This window comes from Phyllostomus hastatus, unplaced genomic scaffold, assembly GCF_019186645.2.
Source record: "Phyllostomus hastatus isolate PE091 unplaced genomic scaffold, TTU_PhHast_1.1 phas_contig_210, whole genome shotgun sequence".
In the NCBI taxonomy this organism is placed as follows: domain Eukaryota; kingdom Metazoa; phylum Chordata; class Mammalia; order Chiroptera; family Phyllostomidae; genus Phyllostomus; species Phyllostomus hastatus.
Genome location: NW_025333737.1, coordinates 32,315,308 through 32,335,672, shown reverse-complemented (window position 1 = coordinate 32,335,672; position 20,365 = coordinate 32,315,308). Strand labels below are relative to the sequence as shown.

At 64.7% G+C, this 20,365-nt stretch overlaps 1 protein-coding gene across 2 annotated transcripts; it reads right to left on the bottom strand.

Moving 5' to 3' along the window:
* Positions 1–1,393: 1,393 nt before the first annotated feature.
* ADAM11 (ADAM metallopeptidase domain 11) lies at positions 1,394–18,699 on the bottom strand. Of its 2 annotated transcripts, XM_045837270.1 has the most exons (27): positions 18,627–18,699; positions 17,995–18,170; positions 10,372–10,448; positions 10,122–10,188; positions 9,031–9,116; positions 8,868–8,943; positions 8,394–8,460; positions 8,258–8,325; positions 7,824–7,898; positions 7,678–7,749; positions 7,331–7,497; positions 6,709–6,793; positions 6,490–6,580; positions 6,296–6,347; positions 5,691–5,790; positions 5,537–5,608; positions 5,329–5,421; positions 4,929–5,009; positions 4,340–4,390; positions 4,170–4,233; positions 3,868–3,967; positions 3,520–3,639; positions 3,260–3,428; positions 3,056–3,170; positions 2,879–2,969; positions 2,048–2,065; positions 1,394–1,551 (listed from the first exon to the last, which is right to left on the bottom strand). In XM_045837270.1, the coding sequence occupies exons 1-27, from the start codon at positions 18,697–18,699 to the stop codon at positions 1,536–1,538; spliced, it is 2,322 nt and encodes a 773-aa protein (XP_045693226.1). In that variant the 3' UTR covers positions 1,394–1,535. The 2 variants fall into 2 exon arrangements, with proteins under 2 accessions (XP_045693226.1, XP_045693225.1); XM_045837269.1 differs by having other exon boundaries at positions 1,422–2,065.
* Between the last annotated feature and the right edge of the window lie 1,666 nt (positions 18,700–20,365).

Below are 20,365 nucleotides of genomic sequence, written 5' to 3'. Positions count from 1 at the left end.
AACGTATCCAGTCACCCTAGAGGGTGTCAATGGGTCTCAGTCCCCAGTTTGCCCTGAGGGGGGGGGTGCAGATAAATGGGGAGCCTCCTCCTCCATGATTCCTCCTCCAAGTTGTCCCAGGAGCAGGGGGACTAACACAGGCCGCTCAGAAGGCCCTGGGGTATTCAGAAATCCCTGCTGAGTCTGGGTGGGGGTCCCCCGGAAGGGGGCTCCGTTTGTGGCTTTCATCCATAGGTAGCTACACCCCCATCATGCCCCTGCCAGCTGGTCTTCAGCGGTCAAGGAGCCAGAGCCCCCCTGTCCCGAGCAGGGATGGGGGAGGGGGGGGAGGCCGCGGGCAGGGCTGTTTGCCGGAGGACTGAGGAAGTGTGCCCGGCCTCCACCAGTCTCCCTCAGCCTCCGCTGCAGTGGGGACCCGCGGACATGAGGGGGAAACAACTGTAAACTTGCTACTCGGCCCTGGGGTGGGGGTAAGGGGCGGAGAGGGTTTGACGGGGCCTTGAGGACTTTTCTAGAAGCTGAAGACCACCCATGAGACCCGCCTTTTCCTACCTCCTCATGCACATCACAGGCAGAACTCCCGACCCTCCAGGCACTGGGCCACCTCAGGCCTCCGCTACGTGGGAAAGTCCTCACGGAAAAAGGTGGCCCAGCCTGGGGCCACTAGGCCGTGCCAGGGGGCACCTAAACCCTGAGTCGGTCCCAGAATCGCCCTTCTTGAAAGGGGGGAGGTGCCACTTTATTTAAGGGGCTGCATTTTCTAGACCCCCAAATGCATGCGTCCTGGCAGGGACGGCAGGATGGCCACTTTGAATTGAAGACAATCTGGGACGTGGGGTCGCCGCGCCCGTAATCCGGGCTCGGGCGTGGAGCAGGCAGCTTTGGTTTGGGTCGGCGCTCACGCTGCTCCCCGGCCTCAGCAGGGCTGGGAGGGCGCGGCCCCGCCCAGCTGGGGGCGTCAGTGTTCCCAGAGAAGCTTCCATCCAGGTGTAGTCCTCCCAGGGGAGGGCCACGCCTCAGTTCGTTCCTCCAGCCCCGCCCACAGATGGCCAAAACGTCCCACGACTGCCCGGGCCCAGCACCCCCAGAGTTACATTCATAGGTTAAGATTCAGTTTTTAAAAAAGTTTGATCTCAGCCCCCTCTCCCGAAGGCCCAGAGAGCCGGAACCCTGTCCCAGCTGCTGGTTTGGAGGAAGGGCCCCCCTAGGCCACGCCCCCGGGGGCACCCCTCCCCCCCTCCCCCCACCACTGTGATGATGGACGCTACATTCACACAGAAGAGAGTTGGTGTACAAGGCCAAAGCCGCGTGAGGTCGGGTGGGGGCCCGTGAGGGAAATGCCCCAGGCCTGGTCCACCCTGGTGGTATGAAGGGCAGGGCCGCAGCCCCCTAACCAAACCCCTGTGGGGCCGGGAGTGGGAAGGCTTGGGCCTGGAAGACAGTGCAACGGTGCCTCCCTCCACGGCTGGGCGGGGGCAGCTTCCCGGTGCCGGGCGGAGACGTGGGTGCCAGGCTTGGAGGGAGGGGTGTGGCACTTAGGCCCCTCCAGACCTGGAAGGGAGAGGGGACATCGGGGCAGCACAGGAGGCAGGGCCCAGAGGAAGACCCCTCCAAGCTGGGCCCCAGGCAAGTGCGGCGCCCTGGAGACAGCCAGTCACAGGCTGGCCAGGGAGGGGATCTGGTGCAAAGGCAGACAGCAGTGACGTGACAGACGAAACAAATGGGATGCAGAGGGAGGCTCCCTTCCCGGGGGTGGGGGCCGGGGGGCCGGGATAGGGCCAGGACTGATCTGGGTGAAGGAGGGACGTGGGAGGGATGGGAGCAAACAGACCACGCCTGAGCGGATGGGTGGGCCAGAGGCAGTGGCTGAGGACTTCCCTCCGGGAGTGGGTTCTCCCACCCCTGTGGTGACATCAGCACCGCGGGGCAGGGGAGCCAGCCCTTAGGTCCCATCCACAGAATGCGAGGTGACAAATGAGATGGAGACGGACAGTGGGAGGGATGAGGTGGCAGGCATCACACTGCCCCCTGCTGGGTCGGGTCATACCTTCCTCGCCTGATGTTTCTTCAGGAGCCAAGGAGAGGGTGGGCAGAGAGAGAACAAGAAACCATCTGTGACCTGCTCTCCGGGAGGGGCCGAGAGCTCCCGTGAGACCCCTTGCCCCAGAGACGGGCCAGGGGCCCTGGGTCCTGGACACCGATGCCAGGCCCAGGGACAGATACCTGGGACTCTGTAGCTAACTCACTGTGTGACCCCGGGCCTCGGGTCCCTCCTTAGCACACCGAGGGTTTTAGACCGGCTCCAGAGCCCGAGACTCAGGCACCCGGAGCACCACGGCTGGGTGGGGCTAGAGAGGGCGCACCCAGGGCGCCGCCCTGCTCACCCCCCTCAGTCTGGATCACAATGAGGCACCGCGGAGCCCCGCTGTCTCACTTTACAGACAAGACGCGGAAAATCAGCATTGTTAATGTAAAGTCTCTGGGTCTTTAAAGTGTAAGCAACTAATTTTTTTTAAATGTTAAAACAGGCCCTGGCTGGCATAGCTCAGTGGATTGAGCACGGGCTGCGAACCAAAGCATCAAAGGTTCGATTCCCAGTTCAAGGTACATGGCTGGGTTGCAGGCCATGACCCCCAGCAACCGCACATTGATGTTTCTCTTTCTCTCTCTCCCTCCCTTCTCCCTCTAAAAATAAATAAATAAAATCTTTAAAAAAAATGTTAAAACAAGGCCTGTGGCATGGCTGGCCTGGCCCGTGACCTGCGACCTCCGGTTTAGCTAACCTCTCAGAAAAGCCCCTCAGCTCTGATGGCCTGGGGTTCTGAGAAGCCCCAGGACACAGGTGGGGGGGAAGGGGCATGGCGTGAGTGTCTCTTACTTAAATCCCCAGCCCGTGCCGCCCAGGACGATGGCTGCAACCAGGACGGCTCCAGCGATGGAGCCGATGATGATGTTGGTGCCACTGGGACCTGGGGAGGAGGGCGGGGCTTGGTTGGCCGGGACAGGCAGGGCAAGGCAAGAAGACAGACCCCTCCCCGGGCAGCAGCGGCCTCACCCTTGTACTTCTCTGTCTCCCCGGTGGGCGGAGACGTGGGCAGGGGGTTGTGGATGGCGCAGTCTTTGCCCGTCCAGTCTGGCTGACAGATGCACTTCCCTTCGTTGCTGCAGACCTGGAGGTGGGGGGCCGCGGTCAAGGCAAGCAGGGCTCTGTCCCCTCTTGTAAGCCCCTCCCGCCATCCCCGGGGTTCCAGGCACCCACCCCGTGGTGGGAGCAGATGCGGCGCTCCCCGCTGCCCGGGCAGGTGCTGAAGTTGAAGGCGGAGGCCGGCAGGCAGCGATGGTCCAGGCACAGCATGTTGGGCCCACAGGCCGTGCCGTCCTCCACGTAGCTCAGGTCTGAGCCGTCGGCCAGCTGCACGTGGCCACCCCTGGGGAGACAGCATAGCCAGCCTCCGCCCATGCCCCCCACCCCGTCACAGTTGCCACCTCCCCTTCCCCCGCCATGGTCCCAGCCAACACCTGCAGTCCAGCTCCTTGCCCTGGTGGTAGAATGTGACACTGCTGATGTCCCCTCCCAGGTCCCCCAGCCGAGGAGCTCCAGAGATATTGACGCAGAGGAGGAAGCCACAGAGCACATCCCTGTTGGGGCAGAACAGAGACAGTGGGCCCTGAGTCTGACCTCTGACCCAACTAGTAAACTTGAATTTGCCTTCTCCTCACACTCTGATTTTTTTTTTACACATTCTCCCATTGAGACTCACAGGCACACCCTAGAAGAAATTACAGCTCCATCTCCGAAAAAAAAAAAAGAAAAAAGAAAAAAAAAACCCCAGGCCCCAGGGCTGGGGAGGCTCAACCAGCACTCACTGCTTATTGCACTGGATCCAGCCTGACCCCTTGCGCCCGCAGTTCCCACGCTCTGTCCCCTCCACATTCAGCTTCTCGTAGCAGAAGCGATCAGCAGCCGCTGCAGAAAGGTGATGTGAGGCGTCACCCCAGAACCCACCCCAGGACCTTAAGCCTGCACCTCCACCGTTCCGGCTGACCCCCAGGCCCTCTGGGTCCCTGAGAGGCTGGAGAGCCGCACATTTAGCCAGAACCTGCCCCCTCCCCAGATGGTGGATTCCGGGTCCTCCAGAGCCCCTTCTTCCACTCCCAGCCAGACTCACCGTGGCCCCAAAGGGCTTGGCACTGCCGGTCCCGGGTTTTGCAGCGACCCCCATAGCAGCGGCCCTAAGGGACAAAAGGGAGACAAAAGGGACCGGCACGTCAGTGGTCGCGGTGGAGACAACACACTGTACTGAGGCAGAAGAGGGAGGCGCCCCCAACACCGCCATACCTGCTCCTGATCACAGTAGTAGCCGTCCAGCTTATGCAGGTTCGGGGGGCACTGCAGAGAGAGGGGCGGGCTGAGCAGAGTGGCCCCAGGCCTGAGACGTGAGGCTGGCCCCAAGGAGGGAAGAAGGGGCGGCCTAACGCCCCCCAAGTGGGGGCTAGTGTTCAGGGCTCCTCCATGTCAGGAGCAAAGACCTGCCTTGGAACTCAGACCACGCAGGTCGACCAGGCCCAAAGCCTCTCTCTCCAGCCTCCCTGCACTGACTTCACAGGGCTGGGAAAATCAAATGCCTGGCACGTAAGAAGGACTTGAAAGATGTTAACTATTATCATCTTTTCCCATTCCTAGCACGCACCGGGACCATGCCAGGGGCTGGGAACACCGACGAGACTACAAACAAGGCTGAAGGAGCAGAGCCAGGAGGCACGACCAACCCCTTTCTCAGGTGAGGAAACGGGTTAATGAGCGGCGGCGGCGACGCCGGCAGCAGAGCGGAGGGGCGCTAAGAACAGTGGTCACCCGGCACAGCCAAAACGGTAGGGACGGGGGTTGCCCCGCCCGGGGTTCTGCAGAGCGGCCAGGCCGGACGGACCTGACTCGAGTCGCCGGTGCAGGTCTCCGCGATGTCGCACTCGTTCACGGCCTCTCGACAGGACACACCCCGCGGCTCGTACTGAGGAAGGGATGCGTTTCAGGGCTCAGCCAGGGACCTCGGACCCGGCGCTCTCCGGTCCCTTCGGCCGCGCCCCCAGGCTCGCTCACGGTTCCGCCCCGCCCACCGCTTCCCCGCAGGTGCCCCGCCCCGCTCCTCCTGGCCCCGCCTTCAATAGGCCCCGCAGGTCCCGCCCTTTCCTCCCCCATTGGCGCGTTCTTCGCGCCAAGCCCCGCCCCTTCAAATTTGCTAAGGCTCCAGCTGCGGCTCCTTTCTAAGCCCCGCTCTTGATCAGATGGTCAGCAGCTAGGTCCCTCCTGGTTCCGCCCCTCCCCCTCACCTTGCAACGGCGACAGCACAGCCCGTCGCTGCACATGGCGTCGTGAGTCAGGGTGCATTTCTTGCAGCAGTTCCCGCCCGCTCGGCTGCACTCCTGAGGGACGCGGCGAGACGGGGAGGGAGGCGGGGGAGCCCGGACCCTCCCACGTAGGCCCGCCCCCTCACCCACCCCCGCGTCCCGGGCCTCGCACCTGGCGCCGGTCGCTCACCTGCACAGAGCCGCAGTCGCACTCCTCCCCCGCCTCCACGAAGCCGTTTCCACACTCAGGGGGGTCCAGGAGCTGGACAGGGAAGGGATGTCGGGAGTCTGACCGGGTCGCGACCCAAGCCTCGTTCCCACGTTACCCGCCCTTGGGCTGGTACCTTGAGGGGCTTGTTGAAGAGGCAGCTCCCGCCGCCCTCCTGCAGAAACTGATTGTACTCGTCGATGCTGCAGCGCGAGAACTTGCGGGGCAGGTAGAACCTGGGCAGGGATAAGGAGGCGATGCCGCTGGGCCCCGGCCGCGCCCTTCCGGCCAGCCCACTTTCTAGGCCCCTTCTAAAGATTGAGGATAGGCCGCACTGGGGACTCGCCCACCCTCTGGGGGAGGCTGAGGATCTATATGTTCGGAGACTGCACAGCGATCCTCCCGCCTGAGTGGGCGGGGGAGGTCCCTCCTGTCCCTTTTCTGCAACCTCGGGACTCCAGGAGTGAGAGGTTGGAGTGACTAGGAGCGAAGGTGCCTCCAAGCGAGGCTTTGGCGGCGCCCAGCGGCGGCAATGTGCACTACAGTCTGCTCAGTTTTGATGCTGAGCGGAGGAATCTGGGTCTCCCTGCGCAGTGTACTGCAGAAAACTGGGTTTCTTGGAATCCTGAGTGGTTCCAACAGCTGGACCTCTCGAGGCCACCAGGTCCAGTCTGTCACCAGTACTCACTCTGGGACTCTCCTCGCACAAGGCTTTCCTCTGGTTTGTCTGCCCAAACTCACCCCGTGTCCTCCATGATGCAGCCCAGCCAGCTGTCCGGACACTTGCAGTCCCCTGAGAGGTGAGCCAGGTGTACGTAAGAGAGGGTGGGCGACTGCCCCCCCCCCGCCCCCGCCACGGACACCCTCTTCACTCCTGGAGCTGCTGGGTGTGGGTCTAGGCTGGTTGCGGGGCCACGTGGGATCGCCGCGGATACCTGCTGAGCTCCGGTGTTTGTTCCACATCATGCCCAGGTTCTGCCCCAGCGTCTGGGCCAGCGTCACCGCCATGGCGCCCATGTTGTCGTACTTGGGGTGAGGAAGATGGAGCGCAAGGATGTCTGCATCCCTCCAAAAGGCACAGGGCTCATGCCCTGAGGAGCCCCTCTCCCTCCCCCACCCCAACCCCGCTCTAGCGGTGTCCCCACACTGCTCACCTCATTCACGCCCCCGCCCCTGGACAGAGAGCAGATGCCTCCCACGTAGGCAGCCCCGCTGCTGGTGCTCTGGAAAGTCCTGCCCCTGGACGGGAGAGGGCTGTCAGGAAAACCTCCTGTCCTACCCGTGGTGGCTCCCCTCCCCAGGGAGACGAGGAGCCTCCCCTACCGGAGTCCTTCCTTGGGGAGGTGAGTAGGAAGGAGCCCCCACTTCACGTCAGCCTGTGTGATCTCAGGCAAGCCCCTTCCCCTCTTTGGGTCTGTTTGCCCGCAAACCACATAAGAGGTTCCTACTAGATCATCTCTAATTGCAGGGACCTACTGTTGGACTTTTTGTCCCGCCGGGAAGGGGTGCTGGGACAGTCGGAAAAGGGAAGAGGGAGCGAAGGGGAGGTGATGGGCAGAGCTGAAGGCACAGGGGACCGGAGGTGGGGAAAAGGGGCACTGGCCTAAGACACAGGGGAGGATGGCCAGCCTGTCGCAAGTGGCTGGGGCAGGTGCAAGACGAGCCCCACCAGCCCCGAACCCTGCGAGGGCACCTGGCACAGAGCAGGTGCTCCGGAACCCTGAGCACTGCGGCCACCAGCACAGGCTGGCGGGACGCGTGGGGTGGGGGACTCACGAGAAGAGGTGGGTGGCATCGCTGGGCTCAGGCAGGCCCTCCCGCCTATAGACCATGAGCCGGGCCAGGGTCTCCAGGAGGTCATCCTGCACCTGGATCTTGTCCCCATCTGCCCACGTTTCCATGGCAACCAGCACTATCCGGGTATTGAGCTGCTCCTTGTACATCTGGGCCCAGACGGGAGAAGGTGGGGAGAAAGCTGGAGGGTGGGAGTGGGTGTGGGGGGATAGGGCAGGAGACGGGCTCTGGTCTGTGCCTCCAGGAAGTGGGGGGAGTCCCCCCAAGGATGTGCGCAGCCGGGCGGGGAGTGTGGGGCGACAGGGAACAGGAGGGGGAGGCTTGCTCACCACATCTGCCAGGTTCACCACAGACTTGGCGAAGTTGCTGGTGAGGACCACCGACTGCCGCATCTGCTCAAACTGCAGGAAGAGTGGGTGGGGGCGGGGCTGCTTCCGGCCCTGCCTCCCGGAGTCGCCCCAGCCTGGGCACTTACCAGCTGGTGGTCGTTGATCACGATCAGCTCCACATACTTGGTCTCACTGTGCACCGTGGGGTGGCCCCGGCGGACCTGGCAGGGGGTGGGCACCTGGAATCAGTCCCCTCCGTGCCTGGCGTCATGGCCAAGCCATGCACAGACTTAGGGGGCTGGACTCCAGCCAGGGAGAGTGCCAGACCCCACTGGTGGGGATACCCCTCCCCATCCTGGGTATAATAAGGGCAGGCAGCCCCTGTTAGACCCCCCACGGGGACGTGTGTGGACACTGGCATTAGAGAGCGGGGTGGGGGGCTTCCTCCCAGAGATGGTTCCCCGGTCCCCAGCCAGATCAGCCTGAGCTCTCCTTTGCCCCAGCCAGGGGCAGGGGTGTCCTCCTGCTCTGGACCACGGCCTGAGGTCCCTGCAGCCCGAGGTCTGTGCGGGCCCCGTACCTGCCTTTTCCTTCTCAGCCTCGGCCGGTTCGGAGGAGCAGAGCGGGCAGGGGCAGCGAACAGGCAGTCTGGAGGAAGGGACAGGTGAGGGGAGGCACAGCCAGGCCCCTCCCCAGCCCCGCTCTTCCCCCGTTACCTGGCTCCCTGCATCTGGCGGGGGCTGGGAGCAGAGAGGTCCGGTAAACGAGGTGGGGGAGGGGTCCCTGCAACCAGGAGGAAAACATAGTTCTTGCAAGGCTGACAGGTCTGCGCCGAGCCCAGCTGGGGGGTGGGGGGGGGTGGGGGTGGGAGGAGACCGCCCCGGCCCGTCCCCAACCCCACCTCCGAGTGACCCAGAACTGGCCAGAGCTCCCGTGTCGGATCCGATCTCCCAGATGCTCAGATTCCAGGGTCAAGACCTGGGGGCACCCAGGGGGACAGGGGCCAAGGACACTGGAGCCCAGGGGGAGGTCACCTGGGGGACACAGGAGCTGGGGGGCACCGGGGGAGGGAACCAGAGCTGGGGTCACTGAGGGCAGTGAGGCTGAGGTTACCAAGGCAGGAGGAGGGGGTGGGGACAGCCATCGGGAGGAATGTGATGGCGCTGTCAGGGGGAACAGTGGAGGCTCACCTGGGGGGCTTCCCGAGGCTCAGCCATCTCCCTGGGCTCCACGATGTAGGTGAAGTCCCCATCGGAGAAGACCCCGCTGCGGAGAGAGAGGCGCGGCTCCCCACGGTCCCCAGGCCCCAGGGTCCGAGGCTTTTTCAGGCTGCCCCGCCCTCCCCGTACTCACTGCAGCCCCTGGCAGGTGGAGAGAGCGGCAAAGGAGCGGGGGTTCCCTCGGAGCTTCCCCTGGTAGTAGCAGTGGTCTCCAGCCCCCTGGAGGAGCGGGATGTAAGTGGGCGTGCCCCCTGCGCTGGCACGGAGGCGGGAAGACGGATGCGGGCCGCTGGAGGTGCCCCCTGAGTGCGGGGGCTGCGGTCCTGGGCGCGCGCGGGTCTCTACAGCCCGGCTCTACGCGGGGGCGTGCCCCCAACCCGCTGTCTCACCCCGGGCCATCTCCTGGCCCTCTGCGGGCCTCCTTCCCCTCACCTCCGAAGGGAGGAAGTTGGACTCCACCAGCGGTTCTTAGCCATTTGTTGGGGCTGATGCAGGGGCCCCAGACTCCTTTGAGAAGAGTAACTAGCATTCATGTAGTACCTACTATGTGTCGTGCACTGTTCCAAGCACTTCACCACGGATGATCTCACTTAATTAGATGAATGCTATGGACTCACCCCAAACACGCACACACAACGTCACAGGCAGTGTGTTCACAGACACCGCTGCCTCCTCGGACCGCCCCAGGACACGTGCTGTGTGTTCTCCTGGCCCCCGCTCCTGGGTTGGAGGGGACCGGCAGCCCCTCCCCCTGCTTTCTGCAGAATTACTTGTGCTCCAGTTACTGAACAGCCTGGGGGAGGGGCGAGGCTATTTATAGACACTCATTCATCCTTGCTGGGCCGCTGGGCCTCTAGGGCAGGGACCCTGCTATCCTAGGCGGCCAGGAATGCCCAGGGTCTTCGTGCTGAGTAAGAGGGTGTTTCCCCGACTGCCCCCTCCCGGAATGTCTGGGCCCGGGAGCGGTCACGGTGCTTGGCTGCCTCTGTGCCCAGCCGGGAGCTGGCTGGGGTCAGGGCCCTGGAGATGGACAAGGGAGCTCAGGGCACCGCACACCCTCTGACATGCCGCTCCAACTCCGACCCCCAAAACCTCCGAGGTGGGGAGTCAGGGAGGGTCCTGCAGGGCAGGCCCACCCCAAGTGTAAGGGACACCCCAGGCCCCACCTCCCATGGCCTGCTGCCCCTTCACCCCACCTCCCTGGCCCCTCCCAGAGGCACTCACGGTGCTATGCTGCGTGGTCCCCTCCCGGCTGAAATGGCGCTCCACGTACTTCGAGGACAGGAGGTGACTGAAACAGAGTGGGCAGCAGAAGGACAGGCCAGTCGTGGGACTGGGTCACGCTTGGGTCCCCTGGGCCGAGAGGCCGATCCTCTGCCCCGCCCCCCGCAGTCTGCCCCTCCAGCAGCCCAGCCTAGGCCCTGTCTCGCCCACCGCCAGCAGCCCTTCCCTCCGGGCTCAAGGCCACACTCACTGGTTCAGCTCCAGGTCCAGAGTGAAGTTGGAGTTGAAGGCTGGGATGACGAAACTCACCTGGGCCAGGTGGACGGGCTGGGGGTGGGGAGAGGGCAGAAGGAGGGTCAGTCAACCTGGGGAAGCCTGAAGGTGGGACCCGGGGAACCCCAGAACAGAGTAGCACAGGGACGGGAGGGAGGGCACAGTCCAGCAGCCATGAGGACCATGGATTAGCTCGGAAGATGCGTCATGTGACACCCTGTTCCTTTCCTGGGAGTAGGGGCAGGAGTGCGCCCACCGGGGCACAGCCCGCCCTGCCCTCTGGGTGCAGGCACGGTGAGCAGCTCAGGGGCAGATGCCAGCCCACCCCCTCTGGGGCGGCCTCCGGGAGCCTCCGGGATGGAGGGGGGCAGCTTGGCCTGCCGACTGCTCAGGCCAGGCCCTCCCGCTGCGGGCAGGGCCAGCGCACCCTCGGGTGGACTGCAGGGAGGCCCTCGGAAGCATCACGGGAAAAGGGGTAGACAGGGGCTGGGTGCAGCGTGACCCTGGGAACTGCTGAAGCAGGGGCCTTCCTCCCTGTCTCACCCCCCCCCTTTCCTTGGAGGCCCCTCAGACTTGGCAGACAGGGGTGGGGTGGGCTGGAGTTGACGGGGGGGGGGGGGCTGCCCTGGGAGCCGGGGTGATGGGCAGATGCCAACTGGTCAGGATGAAAGAACTTGGCTCCTCTATCCCCAAGTCCATTGCCCTCTGCCTCGCCCAAAGTAGCTCATCTTTAATATTTCAATCCCGTGGTTAATTTTTAAACACGGAAGTTTTCCTGATAAATTTTTCAGAGGGGGCCTTTGCAGTGGGGCTGGGAGGCTCCGAGTTGTCATGACAACGCACTGGGCTGAGCAAGATGGCCGCCCCGGACGGCCTGGGCACCCAGCTGCTGTGCGGGGTGGTAGGGACTCCGGACCTGAAGCTATTGCGCCTCTGGGGAAAGCCACCCAAGAGAAGAAGGGGCAGGAGAGTTCGGGTCGAGCGGGGTGTTGTCCTTCTCGGCAACCACATCCCTCCACTCCAAGCCTCCGCTCCTGCAAAAGGTCGGCAACAGCCTGGCAGGCGCCGGAGTGTCCTTCGCTCCGTTTGAGAAGACGGAACCCAGGCCCCTCCATGAGGGTCCCGCCGCTGGGCCGTACGGATGCGAGAATCTGTGCCCTTCCTTTGGGGGGAGCAGGTGGCAGAGTGGAAGGGAGGCCCGAGGTCACGGGATCCCATAGCCCCGTGCTCGCCGCCGTCCTCAGCGCCACCTGGGTTTCCCCCGAGCGCTTGTATGGGCCGGCACTGCTCTCACGCTTCACAGGTTCATCACATTTGACCTTCACAACAACCCAGTGGGGTGGGTGCTGCTGTGATCCTTGTAGACAGATGGGAAACTGAGGCACAGAGCTACAAACCTGCCCAAGGCCACGTAGCTAAAAAGTGGAAGAGCTGGGATTCAAGCCTAGCAGACCAGCTTCCGGGGCCTTCCTCCCCCAAAGGTGAGGGAAGACGGAAATGGCCAGGTGTCCCTACGAGGCCCCAGGAGAGGGGCAAAGGGCCGGAGCCTGGGTCAGCAGCCCTCCGCGCCTCGACAACACTGACTTGCCCCCTCCCCGCTGCCGGGCGGATGGAGGTTCCGAGCTCCGTGCTCAGCCCCTAAAAAACACGGATCAGGCTTGCAACAGAAAGTCAGGGCCAAGTCACTGCTTCCCCCTCCTCCCCACTGGCCCGGACCATCCCGCTCCCCTCCACTCCCGGGTTTGAGCTCTCTGCCCGCCCACCTCTGCACTCCCCTGCCCTCAGGTCGGATCCTGCTTGTTCCTCCCGCCCCCACGCTGGCCACCCGGAGGAGCCGCCTGTCCAGGCTCCTTGCCCTGGTTTCCCTCCCAGGCCGGGCAGCCGCAGGCAGGGATGGCCCAGCAACCTCGCTGCGCCGCAGACTGTCCCGGGGAAAACGACAAGCTGAGCCCAGGTGCAAGGCGGTGAGGCTGGCGTGTGTGGCGGGGGTCGTCCGGGGCCTGGAGAGTTCCGGCCCGGCTGGCCCTGGCACTGGCAGAGTCTTCTCCACTCGGAAGGGAGTGAGCTCACCCATCCGGCCTCTCCCCTCTGAGGGAGGCCCAAACGGATGGGGGGCGAACACCAGGTCCTCTCCGGCCTCATTGCTGCCTGCCCCTACCAGCGGTGGTAGGAGGAAGAGGAAGGAGACCAAATCGCTGGGCGGGTTTGCCCGGCCCGGCCCAAGTAGGAGGCCGTGGGGGGGGCGGGAATACAGGGGAGTGTCCCCTGTCTGAAGGATGGGAGAGACCAGGCAGGCCCGCCTCAGTCCCCAGGATCTCTATGCGCCACTCCCGGTACCTGGGCAGGGGCCTCCTGGGGGCGCCAGGGTCCTGAGACTCCCCGGCCCAGCTCCAGGCCCAGGTTTCAGCAAAGCCAAACTGCTCCTGCCCCTGACCTGCCCCTGACTTCTCCCATTACCTCTCAGCCCTTCCCTCGGGAGCCCCTCCTGTCCCCTGTCACCCGCCCTCCTCCGCACCACCCGGCTCAGCGCAGCTGGAGACTGGCCGGCTGGGCCCCGACCCCGTGCCCTGCTCTTGTTCCTCGCTCTCTTGTCCCCGGGCCACCCGGCCTTCACGTGCCCCCGGCTCATTTGATCTCGCCCTGCCCGGGACGTCTGGCGCTCATTTTACCAGTGCCAGGCGGAGGCGCAGGGACAGACACTTGGAGGTGACCGGCCCAGGGCCACGCTGGGGAGGGGCAGCGCCACGCCTCCCTCGTGGGCTGCAGTCGGTGTCTCCCACGGCCGCTGCGGCCACCTGGCTGGAGGGACCACGGCCTCCCTGAGGTGTCCCCGTGTCCGACCTGGCCACATACAGGGTGCAGAGGACGGAGGCAGAGGTCCCGCTGAAGTTCCAAGGGAACAAACACAGAGGCCGGGCCCCACCCCAGACCGACAGAACCAGCCCTGGGGAGAGGGAGACAAAGGTGCTGAGGGTCCCCAGTGCCCTAGACAACCCGAACACCCAGGCGCCGTCCCCAGAGAGTCACCCTGAACCCCTCCTCCGGACCTCCACCTCCTGCCAGGGCCTCCGCCTCCCCACCCTCTTCCATAAAGCCTGCCCCCGCCAACCCTCAGGGGCTGCAGGACCCCCCACGCCCGGCCACCAGCCCGCTCTCCACACCCTGATTCCGCTTCTCCCGCGAGCAGCCACGGGCGTGTCTCCCGGAACCCGGCTACACTGGCCTTTTCGCTGCCAGGGCCCCACGCTCGTGTTGAAAGCAGAGGCGTCCGAAGGCCTCAGTGAGCTGCTCAAGCTCTCCGAGCCTCAGTTTCCCCATCTGTGACCTACGGTTGTTGTGAGGATTACATGACAGCCCTTTCTAATGTGTTATTCTCGCGAGGATTAGTGATAACAACAAAGGGAAGGGAGAAAGTATATAAGCATATATATAGGCTGAGCAGGGCTTTGAGGACCTGGGAGAACCGCGTGAGCTGGGCGGCGGCAGGTGGGGAGGCGCCAGAGAAGCCCACCTGGGAGAACGGCAGCTACGCCCCCCAAGGTGCAGCGAGGCCCCGCTCACTGTCAGGGTGCGGGGGGTCCCAGAGGGAAGAACTAGATGGATTTCTGTTTTCTCTTTTTTTCCCTGCTGTCACTCACTCTTTCTTTATTGATTTTAGAGGGAGGGGGGAAGAGAGACGGACAGAAAGAGAAACTGATGGGTTGTTCCGCTTACTAATGCGGCTCGTTTGTTGATTCTTGTGGGTGCCCTGCCTGACTGGGGCTCGAACCCACAAGCCCGGTGTATCGGGACAGCGCTCTATAACCAGCTGAGCTACTTGGCCAGGGCTGTGGCTGAATTTCCGATACTGGGTTTGAGTTCGGTTTTTGAGGGCAGTCACCTTTTTGATCGGGTCATGAGTCCCTCTGAAGACTGACGCTGGGCAGCTGGTTCCCTCCAGGCTGCCAGCAGGGGTGCTCACAAAGGTCAAGACCACAGGCTGGGTGGGGTCTGGCTGGGGAAGCAAGACCCCTGCCCCCGTGGCCGCCCTGAACTCTGCCCAGAGCCTGACAGGTAACCCCCGGACACCCTGGCTCCTGTTTCTGACACCGGCCCCTACGCGGGCACCTGGCCCCCCAGTGAGGAGGGGGTGCGGGCCTCACACACGCTGAACACCTGCTCTCGCCAGGCCCCAGGTGGGGCACCTGTGCGCCCGTCCGTTCCTCTGACCCTCACAGCAGCCGGCAGAGCGGAGATGGCTATTATCCCCATTTTACCGGTGGGGAAGGTGGGGTTCGGAGGCACCCAAGGCTTGCCCAGGCCACTCCTCCTCCAGAAGCAGTGGAGCTGGGACCCCCTGAGGCTGTCCCGCCGCAAAGCCGCACACACAGCCTTTCACACAGAAGGGTTTCGGCCTCCGGCGCGCGCTCTCCCTCTGCCCCGCCTCCCGGCACGGCACAGCTCGGCTCACAGCCCTCGCCCGCCCGAGCTGAGCCCAGCACTGGCCCTGGCCCTGGCGCCCAGCCATCGGCCCCTCCTAGGACACCCTCCTGCCTCCAGTCTCGGGACGGCGCTGCAGAGACCACGGCGTGGCCTTGGCCCTAGTGGGGTGCTAGGGCTCCCAGCAAAGAGCCTGTGGCTCCCTGCCCCCGACTGCCGTCTTGCAAGGGCTGGGGACTGAGTCTCACCCAACTGTCCCCCACTCCTCTGCAGGACGAAGACACAAGCGCACGTCCTCAACCGAGGGCTTCCAGGGTGGCGTCTCCAGGGAGTGCTGGTCTGGGCGGCTCTCCCAGGAGCTCAGCCCAGTGGCCGAGGTCCCCTCCCCTAGCCTGCCCAGCTGAGGGTCTGTCTCCTGGGCCTGGTTTAGGATGCTTCTCAGGGTATCACTCTTCGCTCTGCTATTTAAGTGCTGTGTGACCTGGGGTAGTTGCTTCACCTCTCTGTGCCTGTTTCCCCACCTGTGAAACGGGAGCAGTAGCAGCCCCACCTCCTGGGGCCGTGATGAGAATGAAATGAACTCACACACGGAGAGGCAGAACAGCGCCTGCCCCAGCCGGGTACCCCAGCGCACTGTCACTTTTCCAACGTCTTCTCCTTCCTGCCACCTTCCCTCTCGGTCCCCTCACACACAGGCCAGGAGTCCTCACGCACCAAGCCCTTCCGTGTCACCACCTCCTGCAGTGGGTGGCCTGAGGTGGTTATCATCGTCCTGATTTTAGGACGGGCTCAGAAGGGCGCCCTGACCGGCCCAAGGCCAGAGTGGGTCAATACCCCCGGGCCCCACCATGCCGCCCCGCCAGTCAGTGTGTGCCCTGGCCTCGCCGAGTGGCCCACAGCAGAGGGGCGTCCTGCGGCTGACCCACCGCCTGGCTCGGCCTGAGGTCCTACACCAGAGCAATAACTTCAGACAAAGCCCCACAGCGCCAAGGCGGGGCATCGTCTGCTCTGTCTCCGCTGTCAGCCCTGAGGGTCTGAGCCCGCAGCGCCCCAGGGAGAAGGGCCAAGGGGAGGTAGAGGGCAGCACCGTCTCCTTCTGGTCTCCTGGTCGGGGGAACATTCTCCTGGACGTGCCTTTCTGTCTCCCTTGCCCTTCCACCTCGCACTGGGTGAGGCTGGGGACCTGCCCCCTGCTCCAGAATCCAGAGTCCCTGGAGGCAGTGGGAAGAACCTGGTCTTGGAAACAATTATTCCACTGTTTAAGGTCTGACCTGACTTTGAGAGAGTTACTTAACTTTTCTGAGCCACAGTTTGCTCATCTGCAAAATGGGCACACGAAAGTTCCCTGCTTTACAGAGTTGTGGGAATTCCACCTGGGGGGAAACTGAGGTGCAGATAAGGCCAGCCTATGAGTGAGTCCCCAGGGGGGTTGCAGTGGAGTAACTGGGGAGGCTCAATCCCGGAGAGACCCCCACCCTGGAGGGGACCACCGCCTCCCAGACCCACGGACCCTTCCGCCCCCACCTCCTCAGACACCCCCTTGGGCACATCCGGACTCTGTCACTCACACGCATCACACACGCCACCCACTCACCCAGCAGAACGACACCAAAAGAGACTCCCCCTCCTCTGTGGGGGGTCAGCCCACCCAGCCCAGCTGCACCCACACAGCTCCCACTGCACTGCCCCAGGCACCACTGCACCCCAGCAGCCCCCCTTCAGGTGGGCTACGCTGAAGGGGCGCCCACCCTTCCTCCCTGCCTGGCCCTCGGCGCCCCCTGCCCTCTGGCCTCTGACCCCGTCGGCAGCACGGCTCCACCATCCTACTGGACACCCCCTAACGCACCAGACGGGGGTCCTGGCAGTCAGGCCCCAAAGTCAACTCCCAGCCAACGCAGCCTTGGGGTGCACAGTTCACAGGAAGGGGGACAGTAGGGAAGAGAGTCAGGGCACGAATGGGCACGCCCGACCAGGACGCCTGCTGCCTGGCCCTGGGACCATCCCCATTGCCCACCTCCCATCTCCCAGGCAGCCTGGGCAGGTGCTGAGCAGCCTCCGCCCGCCCGCCCCCAGGCCTGCCTGCTCAGGACCATTAGCCACCCCTCCCCCTGCACGGCCCTGAGCAACGGTCCATCTATTATGCATGCTGCCCTCCTGCTCCATCCCATTTCCCGAGTCCCCCCCCCACCACAGCCCCCGCCCCCCCCCCAGGGCTTTTAACCAAGTACATTAGGCAGGGCCAGATGCCAGTCTGACAGATGTCCACGGCGCTGGCCTCTGTTTCCCTCCTTCCCTCCTCTGCCCAGCCCAAGACCCCCCACCGCTGCAAGTCCTCCAAGTCCTCTGCGGCCCAAACTCCCCAGCCTCCTCCTCCTCCCCGTCTCTGCTCCGCGCCTCCCACCTGCCCCTGCCAGGCCCTCCCCATCCCGCCCTGCGCCGCCCCCGTTGGCCTGGCTAACTTTCAACTTCCAGCTCCTGGAGAGCTGAGGCGTGCTGAATGAATATTCCATCTGGGTGATTATTATTCACATGATATTAATTAATTATTAATTGCAATTAATCTCCTTCATTCCCAACCTTCCTCTGGGAGGTAGGAGGGGCCTGGCACCTGAAAGGGACAGGGGGTGGTGGCATTTGTGGGTGCGCTGGGGGCCTGGAACCTTTTCCCAAGGCCCCATCCTCAGCGGGGACAGGAAGGAGAACAACAAGCTGATCGGTGCAAGGGGGAAACTGAGGCAGGAGCAAGCACTAAGCTGTTCCACAAAGGCCCACGATGGGTGGCTATGGCAGGGACCCAGAATCCCTAACCCCTGGCTGGGCGCTCAGCCGCTCTCCCTCCCCTCACTGCCCTACCCCAGCCCTGTCTCGGGTAAAACCCCGGCTTTGGCAGGACAGGAGTGGGGGCCGGCAGAAGGCTCACTGAGACTGGACGGAGCCTTGGGCGTTTCAGCCTGCTGAGGGCAGGGGATCCCCGCGATGATGCAGGGGCCCTGGAGCAGGGCAGGTGTGTGCTCCCACCAGTGGGCTCCAGCACCCACTGGGTAGCCAGCCCATGGTAGAAAAGGGGAAGCACCAGGAGCCAGCTGCCCGGAGGCGCCCAGACCCTGGCTGCCCCTGGCCTGCCACGGGCTCCTTGGAGGCCTGCTCCAGCCCCCTGGCCTCCCCACCGAGCTCCACTCACCGGGCCCCGGGGGGGCTCCTGGCGGACCCTGGTGTCCAGCTGCTGCTTTCGGACCTCTCCCCCGGAGCTCTCCCCGACCAGACGGCTGGGCTCTGTGACCTCAGGGGCCTCCGGGCCCCACAGCTGGGGTGAGACCCTCCAACGCAGGGCTCCAGCAGGACCCCGGGTCCCAAGACCTGGGGAGACAAGGCCATAGCTGGAGGCAGATGCCCACCGTTGGGCTGGAGACTTGGGAATGGAATGGGCACCCCCACCCCCTACTCCGGCGTGGCTCTTGGGGCCCTGGGGGTTTTGAGGGGAAAGAGACGGTGCCCTGCAGGGGGAGGCGTCCGATGGGATGGGGAGGGGGCCGGCAGCTTGCTTCACTTCTGCCCAACTGTCACGACTGCCCCCCCAAACCGCAGAGACCTGCAGAGTCCGCCGGCCCGCGGCAGGGGGATGGCCGAGGAGCGGCGGGCCAGATGGGGACAGGTGGGTGTCCGCACCCTCCCTCCTCCCCCGCCCCCACCCTCCTGCACCCTAGACCGGCTGTCACCCCGAGCACTGCAGGGAAATGTGGCTGCAGCAGAAACCGCCGCAAAACCCCGGGGCGGGGGCGGGGAAGGGGCTCCGGGCGGGCGGGGGTCACTCACCGGGCGCGGGGAGCAGCGGCGGCGGCAGCAGCAGCAGCAGCGCCGCGACCGCCCAGCGCCGCAGCCGCCTCATGGCTCGTTCATAATCCTCCGGGTCCGGGGGCTGCGGCTGAGCGGCTCGGCGCGGGCGGAGGCGGGACGCGGGCGGGGGCGCGGGCTGCGGAGCCGCGGGCGGGGGCGCCGGCCCGGTGCGGGGCGAGGCTGGCGGCGGCGGCGGCGGCGGCGGGGAGGGCGCCCGGCTCAGCGCGCTCCGGCCGCGGCCATCCCGGCGGGGCGGCGGGCCGGGTTAAGAGCGGAGCGGCGAGCACGTGAGCCGAGGGCCCGCCCCCGCCCCCCGGGGCCTCCCCAGCCGGGCAGGGCCCGGGCCGCCGAGACTGGAGGACAAAAGAGGCGCCGCCCCGGGGCCGGCCTTCTCGCACCTCCTCGGCGGCCTTCCTCGGCAGGTGCGGGGCCGGTCGCGCCGGTCCCCCTCCCGCGACCCCCTCCTCGGCCACCCCTTGCTCGGAGGTCCAGCAGAGTTGTAGGGGGGAGAGAAGCGGGGTGCACAGGGACCCCCGAGCTCTGACCCGGTGACTGCCAGTCTGGGCACCCGCGGGATCGAGGTGCGGGGGCGTGGCTGCCCCGGACCAGGTTCACCCCTAGAGCGTTGGACCCAGGAGGCGGCTTCCAGCGGACATAGCCGGGAAACCCCGCTAATCCCCTGTTAACCGAAGGCTTTTGGAGCCAGAAAAGTCAGGGACTGGACTGAGGGCAGAGGCTCATTTGGCTAAAATCCCGCCGGGGGCCTTTGGGATCCCTCCACCTCCTCGCAGAGCAGGGCACTGCGGAGCCCTCCCATACCGCCCCCCCCGTCCAGTTCCCTTTCCATCCCACAGGCTCTAGCTGGCCGCAGGTGCCTCTGCCTCCAGAGCAGGGATGCAGGGCTTGCTGTCACCGAGCCACCAGGACAGGGTGGCCTCCCCTCTCTGGGCGCCTTGGTCCCTCACCAGGGCATTGCAATCCTCTCCCCTAAACATCACGTTAACTAGCCAGGTCAGTTACGCAGTGTCAGAGTGCTCCATTTCTGCCCCCCCCTCGCCGGCCCAAATCTTTGAGGAGCAGTGGATACCTGTGGAGCCCCCTAGATTTCCCTCTGTGGGCCGAACAGGTTGCCCTGCCTGCAAACCACCTGCCTCCCAGCTGCCTTTGGAGCTGCCCCTGCACCGCAGCCTAGCTACCAGGTCCCCGGTCAGCACGGATGCCCAGACTAGGGGCTTGGATCTCTGACCCCTGCAAGGGACCCCAGGATCCGGAGACCGGAGATGGGGTGGGGAGGTGGCAGAGAGCGGGCACTACTGGGAAGGCCCCCACCCTGACCTGTACCCAAAGCCAGAGACTCCTTGAACGCACCCTGGGAGACACAGGTCACTGAGGAACAGGAGCAGAGGAAGGGAACCCCTTCCTGGGTCCTCTGCCCCCGGGGACCCAGGGCCTCCACCACCAGGAACGGGGAAGCTGCCTGCAGCTGGTGGTGCCGCCCCCGCCCTATTTCAGGCCCAGGAGACACTGACATCAGCGCTGGGAGTGGTGATGCCCCTCTTCCAACCACCTGCCCCTTCAGACCCAGATGCCCAGCAAGGCTGAGCCCATTGTCCCTTCACTCTGGAAACTTCTTGGAAACCTCTTAGGGATAAGGGAGCTCTCAGGGTTGAGGACCTACTGTGTGACACTCCCTGGTAATCCACAATCACCCAGGAGGG

Bases quoted from the DNA above. Each gene is read 5' to 3' on its own strand.
- ADAM11 (XM_045837269.1), bottom strand. From the start codon at position 18,699: ATGAGGCGGCTGCGGCGCTGGGCGGTCGCGGCGCTGCTGCTGCTGCTG. The intron at 8,944-9,030 runs GTGAGTACGGGG...CTCTCTCCGCAG, and splicing joins TCCACCTGCCAGGGGCTGCA to CGGGGTCTTCTCCGATGGGG. The intron at 2,066-2,878 runs GTAAGAGACACT...TGGCTCCTGAAG, and splicing joins GGCACGGGCTGGGGATTTAA to AAACATCAGGCGAGGAAGGT.